The 16,088-nt window shown below is 33.9% G+C and overlaps 9 protein-coding genes across 9 annotated transcripts; 3 read left to right on the forward strand and 6 right to left on the reverse strand.

Annotated features, from left to right (window-relative positions):
- Positions 1-2: 2 nt before the first annotated feature.
- On the forward strand, positions 3-1,938 carry TpMuguga_03g00245 (Mannosyltransferase (PIG-V) family protein; the record flags this gene model as incomplete). The annotated part of the gene is made up of 1 exon (XM_061305656.1): positions 3-1,938. The coding sequence occupies exon 1, from the start codon at positions 19-21 to the stop codon at positions 1,936-1,938; it is 1,920 nt and encodes a 639-aa protein (XP_061160989.1). The 5' UTR covers positions 3-18.
- Positions 1,529-3,027, reverse strand: TpMuguga_03g00246 (uncharacterized protein). Its single transcript, XM_758171.2, has one exon. The coding sequence runs from the start codon at positions 2,983-2,985 to the stop codon at positions 2,053-2,055; it is 933 nt and encodes a 310-aa protein (XP_763264.1). The 5' UTR covers positions 2,986-3,027; the 3' UTR covers positions 1,529-2,052.
- A 175-nt stretch (positions 3,028-3,202) lies between these two features.
- On the reverse strand, positions 3,203-4,987 carry TpMuguga_03g00247 (uncharacterized protein; the record flags this gene model as incomplete). Its single annotated transcript, XM_758172.1, has 1 exon — positions 3,203-4,987. One exon carries the CDS (start codon positions 4,985-4,987, stop codon positions 3,203-3,205), a length of 1,785 nt encoding a protein of 594 aa, XP_763265.1.
- Positions 4,988-5,151: 164 nt separating this feature from the next.
- TpMuguga_03g00248 (uncharacterized protein) lies at positions 5,152-6,893 on the reverse strand (the record flags this gene model as incomplete). Its single annotated transcript, XM_061305657.1, has 3 exons — positions 5,152-5,225; positions 5,415-6,714; positions 6,779-6,893. 3 exons carry the CDS (start codon positions 6,891-6,893, stop codon positions 5,186-5,188), a joined length of 1,455 nt encoding a protein of 484 aa, XP_061160990.1. The 3' UTR covers positions 5,152-5,185.
- Positions 6,894-7,080: 187 nt separating this feature from the next.
- Gorasp1 (GRASP55/65 PDZ-like domain protein) lies at positions 7,081-8,580 on the forward strand. The gene is made up of 3 exons (XM_061305658.1): positions 7,081-7,225; positions 7,320-7,358; positions 7,519-8,580. The coding sequence occupies exons 1-3, from the start codon at positions 7,189-7,191 to the stop codon at positions 8,517-8,519; spliced, it is 1,077 nt and encodes a 358-aa protein (XP_061160991.1). The 5' UTR covers positions 7,081-7,188; the 3' UTR covers positions 8,520-8,580.
- On the reverse strand, positions 8,560-10,432 carry TpMuguga_03g00250 (uncharacterized protein). Its single transcript, XM_061305659.1, has 8 exons — positions 10,236-10,432; positions 10,072-10,205; positions 9,659-10,005; positions 9,520-9,597; positions 9,430-9,483; positions 9,269-9,393; positions 8,957-9,238; positions 8,560-8,925 (listed from the first exon to the last, which is right to left on the reverse strand). Exons 1-8 carry the CDS (start codon positions 10,398-10,400, stop codon positions 8,578-8,580), a joined length of 1,533 nt encoding a protein of 510 aa, XP_061160992.1. The 5' UTR covers positions 10,401-10,432; the 3' UTR covers positions 8,560-8,577.
- Positions 10,433-10,491: 59 nt separating this feature from the next.
- TpMuguga_03g00251 (DEAD/DEAH box helicase family protein) lies at positions 10,492-12,944 on the forward strand. The gene has a single exon (XM_758176.2). It carries the CDS (start codon positions 10,738-10,740, stop codon positions 12,922-12,924), a length of 2,187 nt encoding a protein of 728 aa, XP_763269.1. The 5' UTR covers positions 10,492-10,737; the 3' UTR covers positions 12,925-12,944.
- A 166-nt stretch (positions 12,945-13,110) lies between these two features.
- TpMuguga_03g00252 (Transcription factor TFIID family protein) lies at positions 13,111-14,327 on the reverse strand (the record flags this gene model as incomplete). The annotated part of the gene is made up of 2 exons (XM_758177.2): positions 14,137-14,327; positions 13,111-14,063 (listed from the first exon to the last, which is right to left on the reverse strand). Exons 1-2 carry the CDS (start codon positions 14,207-14,209, stop codon positions 13,111-13,113), a joined length of 1,026 nt encoding a protein of 341 aa, XP_763270.1. The 5' UTR covers positions 14,210-14,327.
- An 84-nt stretch (positions 14,328-14,411) lies between these two features.
- On the reverse strand, positions 14,412-15,965 carry TpMuguga_03g00253 (uncharacterized protein). The gene has a single exon (XM_758178.2). It carries the CDS (start codon positions 15,644-15,646, stop codon positions 14,429-14,431), a length of 1,218 nt encoding a protein of 405 aa, XP_763271.1. The 5' UTR covers positions 15,647-15,965; the 3' UTR covers positions 14,412-14,428.
- Positions 15,966-16,088: the final 123 nt, after the last annotated feature.

Here is a 16,088-nt window from a genome sequence, read left to right on the forward strand (position 1 = left end):
TTATTTTGATCACATGTTATGAAAAATGTTATTTTAAAGTTGATTTTAATTAGTTTTATCGTAAGATTCTTTTTGATTACTTTTGCAATTTTTATTTCTAACTTCCCAAAGTTACACATTCCAAAGTACCAGCACGATGTCGCTGTAATCAACAATAATTTTAACTATAAAGATGAAAATAAAAGTAAATATTTAAAAGTTAAAGGTAGAAAATGTTTAAAGGGGGATTACAAATTCCCAGTAACTACTTTCTTTGGATTTTTGAATTGCAATCCTGATTTTAACCCTAATATACAGAGTTTTAATGGAAGTAACAAGGTTGAAAGCGAAGAATTTGTGAATATAGAAAAGTTAAATAGATTTTGGTTAATATTAATACCATTTATAACCTGGGATGGTGAGAGATTTTTGATAAATAGTTTGAATAATTTAATTTACACAAAGGAAGAATCATGTGCATTCTTCCCTTTTTACTCATACTTTTTAAACTTAATCGCAAATTTCACACAAAAAATACTCAAATTCTTCAACATTTTAGTTCCTAGTCCTTTTTTATTAATTTTAATTGGCTTCATTTTAAACAATATTTTGTCAATTTTCAACAGTGTTTTAATATATTTAATATTGAGTAAGGGTATTTTTAGTACAGAATCCAGAATCAAAACACTTCCGAATAAGGTTAAAAGTAAAAAAACTCCCAAAGTAGTTGAACTCAAAGTGACTGATCAAGATGAATTCACCAAATCGGCAGGTTCATTTACCACATTAGTCTATAATATATCTCCAGCATTTATATTCACAACTGCATTGTATACTGAGCCTTTATATACAACATTAAATTATTCGGTCTTATTATTGGTATATAAACTAAACTCTCAATTGAAACAACAATCTGACAGTAACGTAGATCACAATAAGGTACAATTTTCTGAAAGTAGTTTTAATCAATTGTTGACTGAGTTATTTGTAGTTTTTTTAATATTTGCTAATTGCTTTACAAGATCAAACGGTATACTTTTATTAATTCCATTTTCTTTATACTTGCTTAAGACTTTCCCCCTGTACAACCTGATTAAGAGTAAACTGCTTAGAACCCATCTAACTACAAATAGGGATAACAAAAATTTGAAACGATCAGATGAAAATTCTAAGGTTAATTACATATTGAAATTTGTATTAATAAATGCATGTTACCTTTTAAAGTTTTTGTGTTATTTGTACATACTGTTACTGCCATTTTTGTTAATACAATTGTATGGGTATAAATTATTTTGTAATCAATTAGTTGAAAATAAAACATTAACTCAAAATGTCAGTAACTTTAGAATTGATACTTTCATTAAAAACAATATACTAATTAATCCGATCAGTTTGATTAAATTATTTATACCTAAAAAACTAACTAAATCCCTTTATAGCTCAGTTAAGTCACGACTTGATAGAGAAAGACGTGGTATTTACGTTAATGAATTCTGTAGAGATGGATTTAATTTAATATATAAACATGTACAGAGTAAGTATTGGGGACTGAAATTATTTTATTCCTTTGACTCACTTAACAATTTTGTCCACTTCATATATACCTTCCCGAATCTTTTAGTGGTGATGATATATTTATCAAGAGTACGAAGGAACTTAAAAAGAAAACGAATGGGTTTCATTAATTTGATGTTCGAATTCGTTGAAAATTACGAATTAAATCTCATCTTCCACTTAATTGTTACCTTCCTGTCTCTGATTTTGTTTTCACATATACAGATTTTCTTCAGACAGTCCTTGACATTGATACAATTCTCATTCCAATTTACAGCCATATTACACTATTTCTCTAGGAATAAAGGGAAATTGACAATTTTTTATAAATTGCTGTACATTTATAACATAATACTATGCTTCGTGGGAGTCATATTATTTTCAAATTTTGTCGGATGGACATAATGTCTTTTTATATGATACATGTATTATTTATTTATGTTATTTTAAAATATTCATTTTTTAACAAAGTGAGCTTAGAAATTAAGTTTCTGGCCAATTCTAGTAATGTACATAAAATTAAGAGAAAATACTAACGATATTGTCGCAAATTCCAGAAAGCAAACCCGGCTCTGATTTTTTATCTTCGACATGGCCTGAAATCCGTTTATCAACTTCATCAAGAGAAAGGATCCTTTCATTTATTATTGAATCCATGCCAGTGATGGGTTGCATGGTAATATCATCCAACTTCAGGGTCTCTTCAATTATATCTCCAAGAACTATACCAGTGCCGCTGATTGTAACAAATTCATAGCCAGATAACTTGGATAAATCAATTGCGCTTTGGAGAGAATAATGAGTGTAGGTAATATTTTGTTCAAATAAGTCCAAAACTGTAGTGAACTTGGCCTTAAAATGATATTCAAGAGGTGACTGTATCTTGTACATAGCCAATAAATCTACCATGCCATTTTCATCACGAATAGATACGTCCTCCATAGTTTTAAGTAGCTCATAACCAGATTGAAGAATTAATTTAGCGTAAAGCTTATTTTCCAGAATATCTTCAATCCTATGTAATGTCTTAATTAGTCGTTTTTCATTTGCTGCTTCGTCATCTTTATTTGAGCATTTACTAAAGCGCTTCCTATACTCCATTAACTTCTCAGTATGCATTTTGGCAAGTTGAATGTACAATTGCACAGCATTTAACCTTAGAAAAACATCCTGAACGATGTCAACAGTTTTTTTGAGAGGTGGATCTTCTTTTCCATTCCCAAGTGATGCCAATATTAAAGGCGTAATCAATTCTCCAACCATAATCTTGGTTTCATTAAGATAACCTAATTCTCGGTCAAAAATCGTTGCAGATTTTATAAGGGATCTAACATTTTTAAATATTTCTGTCAATATCTCGGATTTTGAAGTTGGCTCTCCTGGTTTTGGGGTTTTAACAGTTGTCCCCTCAGAATTTTGGGATTCATTAGGTATATCTTCATGGTTTCCCATTTTTAAACGTCAAATTCAAATAAATAATATTCTATAATGACGTAGGTTGTAGATCTAAGTAGATCTGAAAATAAATTCAGATCCTACAAGGTGTAACTAATTATGATATTGATAGTGCTGATGAAACTAATGTCAAAGATTAAATAATAATAAATCTATGTACCAAAACATTCAAACTTTAATTCAAAATTTTACAAAAGTGACGATTGGAGTCGTATTAAACTTTTTCCAATAGGCGAGACCCTGTAGATGGGTCAACTTCATCATCTATTGAGTCACCTTTCATCTGATCCAATTGTTTCTCTTGTTCTCTGAGCAATTTCTTTTCTTTCTTAATTTGCTTTAACTTTTCGGCCTTTTCAAGCTTCCTCTCACGGTCTCTCTTGGTCTGGATTTGCTTCTCAGCCAACCGAATTTTCTTCTCCTGTTTGTCCTTCTCGGCCTGTAATTGTTTTACTCTTTTTGCGATAAAAGTTCCGGCCTCTTGCTTCTTCTCAAGCTCCTCCTTTTCCTTCTCAAGTTTCTCAGCCAAAATGCGATCTCTCTCCTTCATCTTCTCCATAATGGTGTTGTCGGTCTTTTCCTTATACTCCTTCATTAACTTCTTTTTCTTTTTCAACTCCTTCTTCTTCTCCTTTTCTGCTAATTTATCTTCCTTGGTCTTCTTTGATTTTTTGGCATTCTTTTTTGACTTTTTGCCATTCTTCTTGGACTTTTTGGCATTCTTCTTCTTCTTCAAACTCCTGGTTTGTGCTCCACCTGAAAACTGGCTGGCGGTTAAATCAGTAACACCTCCTGGATATGACAATGAAACGAATTTGGGGGTAGTTGGGCCAACAGGACCCTTTAATCCTTTAACAACAACTGGTTCGTATGTTTTTAAGGCCATTTCCTTGTTATAATAAGCTGGGATTGCAGCAGATTGGGATTGGGATTGGGATGCTAGTCTGCGTTGTTCAATTTCAGCCAATTTTCTCTTGACCTTTTCAGCAGGGGTTAAAACAGCTGGTGCATCATCAGCAGATCCGTACTCAATTGGTAATGGTGCAGCATATTCAATAGCCTCGATGGGACCTTGAGCTTCTTCATCAGCTTTAGGTGGAAATACAGGCGAAAGTCTAGATTTTACTGAATGGTCCATCTTTGGAATTGCTCCCTTGTGGTAGCTAACGGACGGATTTTCAGATTCTGGAGATTCAAGATGAGTTTCCTTAACACCATTCTTTTTGTCGACTTTTTTAACCCTCAAGTACTCATATTCATGAACCTTCTTGTTCTTGTCCTTCTTATCTTCGGTTCTAACTCTGATGGTCTTGTCTTCAAATTCATCTTTATTAGTGGCAGAAGGGACCATCTGGAGTCCAGAATCGTCGGATGATACTTGTGAATCTGCACCTTCGGGGGACTCACCAAGTACTACTTGTGTTGGATCGTTTAACTGCTCTAACATCTGGAACCCCTCGATCATTTCTGGCACTTCTTGAACTATTTCCTTGGCAGATGGCTCAGGTTCTTGTTGTTGAGACATAGGCTGTTCATCACTTTTTGCTTGTTGTTGAGACATAGACTGTCCTTCGTCTTTGTCCTGTTTCTCAGATCCGGATTGTGATCCTTCAGTTTTGCCGTCATCAACCGTACCGAACTTTTTCATGGTGAATTTGAAATCTCCGTCATTTGAACTACATCTGCACTTTGCCTTCTTGAACCTGCAGTTTTTTCCTGAAAATGGACAGCTTAGTCTGTTGGCATCCTTGATTTCAGAATCGAAAAACTCATCAGGTGATGTGTCCTCCTCATCTACTTCTTCGATGTCGGTATCGATATCCTCATCTATTGGAGAGAGATCTGGCAATGGGTCAGCATCGTTTGGCTCATCGTATTGTGAAAAGACCCCTTCGGTTTCCATAGGGTCAAAAATTGTTAGCGGGTCATCTGATACATCTTCGATGCCTACGCATGACACTACACTAAAGGAAAGCAATAATAAAGTTGCGATATTCATTTTTTCTAGTTTAAAGTTGATTGATTTAATTAAATATAAATATTTACTAAAACTTAGAGATGTACTTTGTTAAGAATTTACTCAAAATTCACCGGTGATCGGCGAAAAATCATTCGTAGATTTAGAATCACGGTTACAGATGTATTTAAAGCATATTAAACACTATCAAATTAGAATTTAGTATTTTTAAACGTAGATTTACGTCTGATTAGACTGCATCCTCTCGATTCTCTTGAGCCTGAACGTTATTTATCTCGTTTAAGTATGTTTGACACAGGTATGAAATTCATCCACTTTCTCGGACGAATTTTCATTTCCACTTTATATTTTCATTTATATTAATTTTAGATATCTAGCTATTTAAACTAAATTATGTATAAAAGGCCTCAATGAAAATACAATCCATCGTGAAATGTGTATGGTGTACCTTAGTATTTCAGCTGCTTTCTTTCTGGCTTCTTGTAATAATTTCAAGTCGTCTTCCTCCTCCTTTTGTCTTTCGTTGTCTTTCTTTGATTCCACTACTGCATCCCTGTCAATATCCATCATATTTTCATAACCTTGATCCAAATCCATATCCTTCCCAGAATCTCCACCTCTACCATCTGGGTTTTGTTTATTTTGTGATAGATCTTGAGTTTGTATGAAGTTTTGGGAAATATTTCCTCCCATGAAATTGAATATATTCTCCATTTCATCCGCTTCAGTAACTGTAGTCGGAGGCATTTGTTCAGGTTTTTTGTTCATTTGTGGCTTATCTTTAGATGTTTTGGCTTGTGCTGGTTCATTACTAACTGTACTGGTAGTAGCAGAATCTGTAGTGGTACGATCGGTAGTAGCTGTGGTGGGTGTGTGTTTCAAGTTTGGGTTAAAGTTGTTAGTAAACTCTGAAAAATCATGTGTGAAAGTGTTAAAGGCAACGAAGCTGTCAATATAATTATCAACTTCTTCCTTGTTCCTGAAATAAGTTGCCAGGTTATGGAACCTGTACTCACAAAAAAAATCAAATCTTGAAGTCACTTTATCCATGTTTTTGACGAATCTGGTCAGGTTCATGTTATGACCCTTGGAGTCCTGGTATACTTCCTGTAATATCTTATTCCTGAACTCGTTAAAACTTTTTAATAGTTCATGTAATGATTTCCTAATTAGCTGATTCTTAGTTCTTCTGTAATCTGCGAATTCCCTAAATAGATGTCTAACGTGTTTATTTGATTTTAAGTGTTCACAGATTTCCCTGTTAATATTATCAGTTCTTTGGGATTTAGTGGTATCTTCAAACCCAGAATCATCATGTGATTCTGGTGTGCCCAAATCTAATTTTATTCTAAACCTGTCCATCACGACTCTAATCAACTTATCTAAACATGCTTCTACTTGTTTTTTATGTTCATCATCCAGCTCATGTTCTACACTATTTACAGAAGAGTTATTTAGCCTTGGATCTGAATGATCTCGTTTCGTTAAGTCAATCTGATTATTTAGGGAGTTTAATACATTCTTTTTACATTCTACTATGCTAAGCATCAGTTGTGAGTTCATCATTTCAACTTGTCCCTTATAGTTTCCAAAAGATAGTTCTCTTATGGAATTGTATATCATAAAGTCCCAGAGGTGGTTTTTGAGATCATGCTTCCTATCATCTGACCTTTTCCAAAAAGTATCGGTAGAAAACGGTCCGAATTTAGCATTTTTTCTACGTGAAAACTCATCTACACCTCCACCTACTAATTTTTAAAGTTAATCATAAAAGGGTGAAAAAGAATTTAATAAAATTAAGTATGTTCTTACTTGGCTGTGCTTTTTCATACTCCTCCTCATTCAGAAAAAGATCATCGTCATCATCAGCAAATAAATCATCAGCTGTGTTAGCTGCAAATTCGTTAAATGCCACGGTGTCGTCCATTGGATGAATTAGGCCTTGTTTCACTTAATTTCAGTTTTTAAGAGCAGAAGGTCCCATAATCGACCATTTAAAATTGATAAATATAAAAAAAATAAGTTTATACAGAGTATTTATTTACATGTGTTTGGGTTATAATGTGTAATACTGTGGTGCTGTCCGGTGTTGTTGTTTTATTAATCAGTTCAAATTTATCGCTTTTTCTCAGATAATTAATAGTATAGTAGTGTTTTTACTGTGTTATCGAAAATTATACTTGATTTTCCTATTATGCAATTAACTCTTCTGTAATGTAGAAATGGGAGCTTCTTCTTCCAAATGTCCACCGAATGGAGGTATATTATTAATATATTTTTACACTTTTTTCTTTCAATTTTTATTTTCTGCCCATATCAACTTTTATTTAATAATTTTAACCCTTTAATTTAGGCCTTCGAGTGCATAGAGTCTATCCCAACGGTCCTGGAGGTAATTTTCCTTAATTGCGCTCATTTTTTTACATCATTCTCATAATATAATATTATTTATATAGTTTTAACTTTACTCTGTATTTCCTATGCAACCATGTGGTGTGGAAAAATAAATTATTGCACTAGTTTTGTGATCTACCCTAAAGTAATGTTTTTAGATGTTGCCGGTGTTGAACCCTTTTTCGACTACATATTAGATGTCGATGGTTACACATACACAGACGACTCGGATGAGACTTTGAACCTTTTCACTAAATATGTGAACGACCATGAGAACCAACAGATAGCCTTGTCAATATATAACGCTCGCAAGAAGAACATTCGGGACGTATACATCGTTCCTCAGAAGTGGGATGGGATCGGGTTGCTTGGACTAACACTGAAGTTCGGGTTGTTTAACTGTCTGGATGAGGGCGCACACATTGTTCACGTTTATGATAAGTCACCAGCACAAAAAGCGGGACTCATGCCAATAACTGACTATCTCTTGGGGACAAATTTACAGTTATTTTATGGTCTAGATTGTGTTCGGATCCATGTGGCCAACAAGGTGGACAAGGAGGTTGTTTTGATTGTGTATAACAGTGTTACTGAGACTGTTAGGAGAGCCTTAATTGTGCCTCGAGAAAATTGGGGTGGAAGAGGCACACTAGGATGTGATCTTGCAAAGGGTTATATCCACCGCATACCATATGTTAAATCGCTATTCACTTACCCTACCATCGAAACTTTCCCCTCAATCAACTCTCAGGCTACCAGTACCTCTAAGGATGTTGTTGATACCATTGATCTCTCAGTTGGAAATGTTAACAACTACTATGCAAACACTGAAAACAGCACCATTCGAGATGATTTGTCTTCCTCAGAAAGACATAACCTGTCAGTGAGTTCAGATTCTGGTAGACCAGAACAAAAAAAAGTCGAGCTTGAGGTTGAGAAACTCCGTGAACACAAAGACGATAATACCCTTGAAAATGTTTCCCTAAATAAACAATTTTCTGAAATTAACCTCAGTCCGGATGATTCTTCCAGCAGTTTACTAGATGTTAGCTCAAGTAATGACTCCAATGATACGACTAATGATAATTTGGAGTCCAGCTTTGAACCCCCTGAGAAGACTGAAGAGGACGATGTGTTGGTTGAAGAACCACTTGTATAATTAAATTTCAAAAATAAAATAGTATAAATGGTAGTTTAATTTTTAATATATTATTATTCTATTTTATGTTTAAGAGTTGTTTCATGCGCAACAACGAATCTTTTATATGCCCTGACTCATGGGTGAGGTAATTACCTGTGCTCCTATCAAATAAGTGGTCAAAAACTGATGAAAAATCCACAGCCATCTTAAAAGGCTTGAAAAACAAGTTCGATTCCAGCCTCAAAGACTCTATTAAGAGAATCTCCATGATTAGGTTATACAGTAGTTTAGCATTTTCTTGCTTTATAGTACTGGTACTCTTGTAAGACAAGTTTACCATACTGCTCCACTCATTCACGCCTATCTTCAGCTCTGAAAGTATTTTATACTTCAAGGCCTTTAGTTTTTTAATAATATGAAGCATCTAAATTTAATAAAGGGTTTTAAAAACTTACGCCCGCAAGAACATAGTTGGTAGTTTTAGTGCTAGTAAACCTGGAAAAATTCTCAAGAATTGTTTGCTCGAAATTTGAGATATTTGAGTCGTTTTCATTTTTGCTTTTGCCTTTATTGTAAGAGCTTTTGACACTTGCTATGATATCCTTGATTTTATCATGTTTAAAGTGGTTGTTGATCGCACTTTCGTAATTCTTAAGCCTAAAATCTGGGGAACTCAAGTTGATGTTAAACTCATTGATGTAGGTTTCAACATATTTCTCCGGTAATTCAACCAGTCTCTACGAGATTATTAAATAAATCTTTCTTACGTCTGAAGTTATTTGAATAGTGTTGATGGAATTAGGTTCAATGAACTTTTTAGCCAAGCCAGACCAGATTAAATCCTCCCCGACTAGTTTATCATTTGTTAACAGTAAATATTCTCCCAAGTTTCCTAAAGATATGAAAATCATGAATTATATAAGAATACCTCTTAAATTCGATAACACAAAAGTGGAGCCGAAGTTGTTAAAAGGCGTTTCATCTATGAACAGATGTTGTCTTAAAACATAAATATTACCTGTGTTAGCTTGATATGTTGAGTGCTTATAGCATGAAGAAAAGGAGGATATGAAGCACATGTTTGAGCCAAAGGACTCTATAATAATAGTTAATAAACCGTAAAACTAGGTGAAAAAATAACAAAAATGTAAAATTACCCATCTGGCCATTGCCGTATATAACTAGGGGTTTCCGGTATGTTTTAATGAGGTATAAAAGATGTAAAACATTTTTAACGTAGTCTTCTAGTGCTTTTTTAAACCGTTCCAGGTTTGAATTTATCAAATCCAATTTAAAATCTGGATTTTTCTTCAAAGGTGTTTCCTTCAACCTGGTTAATTTAAGAATAGAATCATGAAACAAGTGAACTTCAGAGGGATCTAGCCCTTTAGAAAAAACAACTCTGTTCATGGAAGTGAGAACAACAAATCTTTTGTACACATTATTCTCTAAATCAAGTAACTCGCGATATAAATTTGAAACACAGTTACTTCCAATATATTCACTAAATAAATATTATTCATGTGTAACATAATAACTGCTGTATAACTATTCTGTGTTAAGAAAATACCTATTGAGTATTAGAAACCCTAATCCTACGTTATTTCTGGTAAGAAGAGGTGATTCTGATACGCAGCTTGTACGCAAATCCAAGGGAGCATCCAAATAGTTGGCTTGAATGTGTTCAAAATAAGGATCAGAAAACTAAACCAATTACAAATAATTAAAACATACCGGTAATCTCTCGATTTCTCCCCTTGAAAATAAACGGAATTCGTCCTTTTCATAACTTGTATGGTCTTTATTATAGGTTGAGAATTTATTTATTCTGAATTTTGTTGAAGCTCTTACTTTCCTTCTCAAAGTTTCCAGAGATTCTCTACAAAACGAGCCAAGCATTTTGTAAAAAATGTCATAAAAGTCAGTGAATTTTCTATGTTGGAATGTGTAAGTTATAGGGATGAAAAAATGAATATAATTAATAATATTAGTTTTTGTACCATAGTTTTGTTTTTAATTTATTTTTTTGTCAGTTTTAATTTATTTAAACTGGAATTTTTGGTTGTTTTTACACTAAACATTCATATTATCCAGAATCTAAAACACACAAGATTCCATGAATTTTCCTCAATTACTTCCCATATTTAATGTAAATTATTGAGTAAAATATTCTTAATGTGTTTTATAACATATTATTACTGATTTTTGAATTTATACACGAATTTTAGGATGGAATATGCAATTATTAGGATTGTTCAACAACTCGTTCAAAAAGAGACACATTATAAAAAATGTTCTTAAAAACTGTAAATTGTTGGATGGGAATTCATTTAAACCTAGTTCATTGGTTTTAAAAAGGGCAAATAATTTAATTAAATATGGAAGAAGTAAAACGGTAAAGTCAAACTCACATAAAAATACCTTACAAAATGTCAATAATACTAATATTACAGTTGGTTCTGATAATAGTGCAAGCAATAGTAGAGGTTTTTTGTCAAGATATTTGGAAAGTTTGAAGTGCAATGTGACTGTTTGGGGGTCATCAGTAGTTGAATTACAGGTTAAATTAAACGATTTAAGTTATTTGAGAAGTAAAAAATCGTTTTTAAGAAGGTTTAGAAGTGTAAAACTTCCCGTAAATGGATCATTTGTTCTTCCAAATGCAGTTCAACTGGCCTCAATTAGGCCGCAATTGACCGGCTCTGACTTGCTTATTAACTCACCAAAAGGTTCAGGCAAAACATTTTTATATCTTCTTCCACACCTGGTACATAGTTATGTATTCAAAAATAATGAAGTTGTGAATGGAGTAGAACTCAGAAACCAAAGGATGGTTGTACTGCTGCCCACCATTGACCTGGTCGTCGATGAAAGTAGATCTGCCAACGGTTGTTTTATTAGATTTAATAAAAGAGTTTCAACATTACTGTATAAAGATTTAGTCCTGAATAATCTTTCACATGCTTTGGATTCTGAAATTGTCTATTCAACCCCCAAAAGTTTTCTAAAGTTACTTGTGAGATTTCCATCACTTGCCTCCAACTTCAGATTCATAGTAGTTGACGAAGCTGAGAGAATGGTTATTGGTGAGTTTGCTTACTTACTGGTTAGAATAAGGGATATGCTCCAATCGGATGCCCAGTTTGTATTTTTATCGAATTTCAGCAATAATTACTTGTTACACCAGTTCACTTCAAGGTTTTTGAAGCTGAATTTTAAAATCATATCATTCCAAAATGAAAATGATTCTAAAGGAGATGATAATAACAAGTTGAGTGTCATAACTAGACATTTATACGGCCCTATAAGAAATATTGATCAATATGAGGAATTATACAACTCTATTAACTCGAGTAATGCCACACACCTAAATCCTATAAATTTGAAAGAAAACACTCATGTGGAAGAAAATGATAATTGTGCTATAACCTTACCAGTTAATAATGAGTCTGGACCTGAAACAGTTAGTGAAAGTGGAGGGATTGTTAGTGATTTGGAAAAGAGGGTAAGAAGGAATTTAGATTTAATATTAACTAGGAACAGCGATACTGATTATAAAATAGACTTTGTATTATATGACCCTAAAATGTTCCTGAATTCCTTATTGAGTGAATTGGACATAAATAAAAAGACTCTGGTATACTTCCCTACAGTGAGGATGTGTCAGTTCTGTTACGTTTACATAAAACACTATTTAAAATTATTCAAGAACATTTCAAATGTAAATGGTAGTCCTAGTGAAATCGATTCACAGTTTGAATTTTTTGATTTCCATAGTGGTTTGAGCCTAGATAAGAGAAGGTATGTTATGGATATCTTCAAGTTAGCTGACAAGGGCATTCTATTCTGCACTAATTTATCAATAGGACTTAATTTCAATCCAAATAAAATCATACAAGTCTCTTTTTCATTTAACCAATTTGAAGTCCTGAACAAGTTTGCGTTTACCAATAATCTAGTTAATGGTGGGAAAGATGACATTGAACGGGTGCTTTTATTAAATAATTTGGATGGGCATATTTTGCACGAGTATTATAAAAATGGTATTAATGTTACTCTCAAGGGTTGTTTTCCATCCTCCAACACTGATTCTACTATTAACACAGAGTTTGAAAAGGACATATATTTAATTAATAGCTGTGAATTAATGTACAGGAGTTTACTTGGCTACTATAGTGAGAATTCAAAAAGACTAAAAATTGAACCTTGGACAATTCCAAGTTTTTTTAACGAGTTTATTAAATCTTTTGGTATTTCTGAAACTTTCAAGGTCTCACCACAGTTTGCTGCAAGGACTCAGCTACTAAACTCACCAGGGTTAGAAGTTAGCAGGGCTTATAACAAAAAGTCCAGCCTTATCGCAGCTCTGAAAGCGTATCCTGGTTTCATCTCTAAATCTCAACAATGCCAACCAATATTTTAATCTTATTAACCTTATTTAATTGTTCTTATTACATATTGTTATCTATATTATTTTATCCTTTCGTTTTAAACAAGATACTATACACTCTATACTCTATACGTGATTTATATGGTTATGTGTATATTACTAAGCGTGTAACAAGTATATATGAAATTAAACACAATTTACTCCCAAATACTTAAATTATTAAAATTGAAATAAAAATCTAATCAATTGATTAAAAGTTTCTATTATTTCAGATCTATTGACACAGCCGCAAATAATAACTTTACCGCTTTTGAAAACAAGACATGAGCTGGACCTGTTAACTGACTTAATTTCAGTTTCCAAAACACGTTCTAGCTCTAAACTTATATCCAAGTCGTAGTAACTACTCTTAAAAAAGTTCATGTCAGTGCGGTTTTCTTTGAAATCACTCTCAAATTCAGTGTTAGGGCTAGTGTTTTCCAACGCGAATTGAAACCTCAGGTAATTTGGAAACAAATTAACGTTAACAAGCTTGGCATCAAGCTTACTGAAGATATAATCAATGTCTAATTCCTTATCTAAGACTATTTTACACAACAGTTGGTCGATTTTAAAGGTTTTAAGGGAGTCTGATACCTTCAAGATATTCTCGTTGTTGACATACCTCCACAACAGCCCATTTCCGTCAAAATTAAACCTTTTTTTAAAATCGCTATAATACATTTCTCCACTTTCACTTCTTTCTTCATTATTGTTTTTATTTACTTGCGATTCATCGTCTGATGCATCTTTATAGGTTGGAGCAAACCTGTGTTTACTCGTGACAACAGAATTATCAGACTCAGGTTGGCTAAAATACCGGGGAGAAAACGGCAGATTTGGCACTTTAACTTTCCATTTTGTTCTATACTTTATCTTGCGAACTGTTTTCGCTAGTCTCTTGTAGGCTTGTTTCTCAGTTATGGCGCCCATAATTATGATTTTGCCGTTGGAGTAGATTCTGCAGAAACACTGCGGGTTAATGAATGCGATTATTACTGATTTTTTTGAGTATTCACTTCTACTCATGCTTCTTGCGATGTGTAAGAGGTCGTTATGTGTAAGATTCCCGTTTGTCAGGAGTGCGGAGGCCCAAAGTACGGTGATTTCTGAGGATACGAGATCAAAGTCTCCTAAAACGAAAAATTAAATTCTAATTATTACAAATCTATAGTAATTAGGTATTGGGTCTGAGAATTTTCTTACCTTGGAAATTACATTCTTTCTTTAAATTCAGGGTTGTGGAATCACATTCTCTATAGCATTCTGGGAACTTCATGTGCTAAATTTATACATAAAATTAAAATTACATTTTTAATACCCAGAATAAGAATTAAAATTTGCAAAACTTACAAGATTATTTATGAAGTATTGTGAGATACACATTACTCAAGTTCGACACAAACGTCGTATTAAATAAATATTCAACTAAAACCCACAAATACAAATGTAAATATGTATAATAGTAGCAAATTTACGTACAGGAACAACGATAACATTAATTTTGCCACATAGAGCTGACATTATTACTGGTGTTGGAGCTACCGAATCCATAAAAAGGCTGTGGAGTGTAGTAACTGACAAGTCCCGGTGGATTTTGGAGGCGCTCATTGGAGTAGGGGTAATTGAAGTAAACCCCGCCGCCGAATCCCATGTTATCCTTTGTCAAATTGGGCAAGTTCCCAGAACTCATTGAACCACCGTTAGCTGATGAGGAAGGTTGCTGGTGTGTTGAAGTTGAAGAAGTTTGAGTTGACGGGACTGGAAATCTGTCATATTTCTTAGTGCCTGGATCGTCATAATATACCATTGATTTCCTTTCATAGTAGTTTGGGAAAACTTCTGATTGTAGTCTGCTACTGGTTGGCCTTGGCTTCTGAAAATCGCGATGTTGCCAATCTGGCCATGGCTTTGACCATAGTTCATCTTCCAAGCATCCGAAAGTGAGTTTACTTTCAGAGAAGTTGAACTCCTTGGGCATGACTACTGGAGGCCTCATTCTTCCCATACGGTCGTTAAGCCTCGATTTGTCCTCCATTCTCTGTTCCCTAAGCGATCCACCAATTGAAGTATTTAAATCAGAGGGCATACCACTCATGGGTGGGTTCAAATTATTAAGAGATTCAACTGAGGTATAGTTAAGTGAGCTCGCAGCTGAATTTGTAGACTCACGTGCTGAAGTTGGCTGGGATTTATTCTGTGAAAGAGTAGGTGTTGCGTTAGCGCCTGTAGCCATTGGCTCTCGCTTCAACAACGAAGCCCAGGAAGTCAGGAGTTCTTTCTTATCCTCCTCAGTTTCAGACTTTTCTGGCTTCGAGTCAAGCCGAACTTTGGGTGAGACCTTACTGTTCTTCTTCAAAACTTCATCTTTTACATACGGTTTCCCTTTAAATTTAGAGCTGTTCGGCAAGGGCCTATGAGAATTCGACTGTGTTTTAGTTGTGCTTTTTTCACCCTTAGTATTAGGCTTCACAACTTCCCATTCCCCTTGTTCATGTCCTAAATTCATCTGTACTATCCTTTCAACCTCGACTTGAATCTTATCTGCGTTGTAATCACAGTTTTTGACCAGCTTCACTATGTCTAGGTAGTTATAGTTATAACTCTCCAAAACTGGAAGCAAATTGTTGATCCATTTCTGGCTTCGTGGAGAACAGGGGTATTTTAATTCCTCCTTCTTACCACGAGGCTCCTTTTTAAAATCAGACCGTGTCATTTTTACAAAAATTAACAATATTTAGCTCAAAATACAAGACTTATGCAAGGGCCTAGTCGCGCTAGATGGCCAAACAAAACAATATTTCCAAAAGTGTGCCTTTAAAATAAATTTACATGTACATTATCTGCAGAACTGACAATTAAAATACCATAAATTTATACCACACCCGCGTACTGCAGTTTCACCGGCTCTAATCTCGTAAATATCTCTCTACTTATTTAAAAAACCATATATTAAAATATGAATCAAAGCATATGTACGCATAACCGAAAATAACTTTTGTAGCAATCTTAACTCTAGAGGGCATCAATTAAAACATTGGGCTTTGTCAACCTGTTAACTTAGAATCGTCGTTAACATTTTAACACAATTACTATATTCCTAAAATATTGTTTACCTTTTCCAACCGGTACCATATACCTAAAACTACCATTTCTTT

The sequence above is a fragment of the Theileria parva genome, assembly GCF_000165365.1.
Source record: "Theileria parva strain Muguga chromosome 3 map unlocalized ctg_530, whole genome shotgun sequence".
NCBI lineage: Eukaryota > Apicomplexa > Aconoidasida > Piroplasmida > Theileriidae > Theileria > Theileria parva.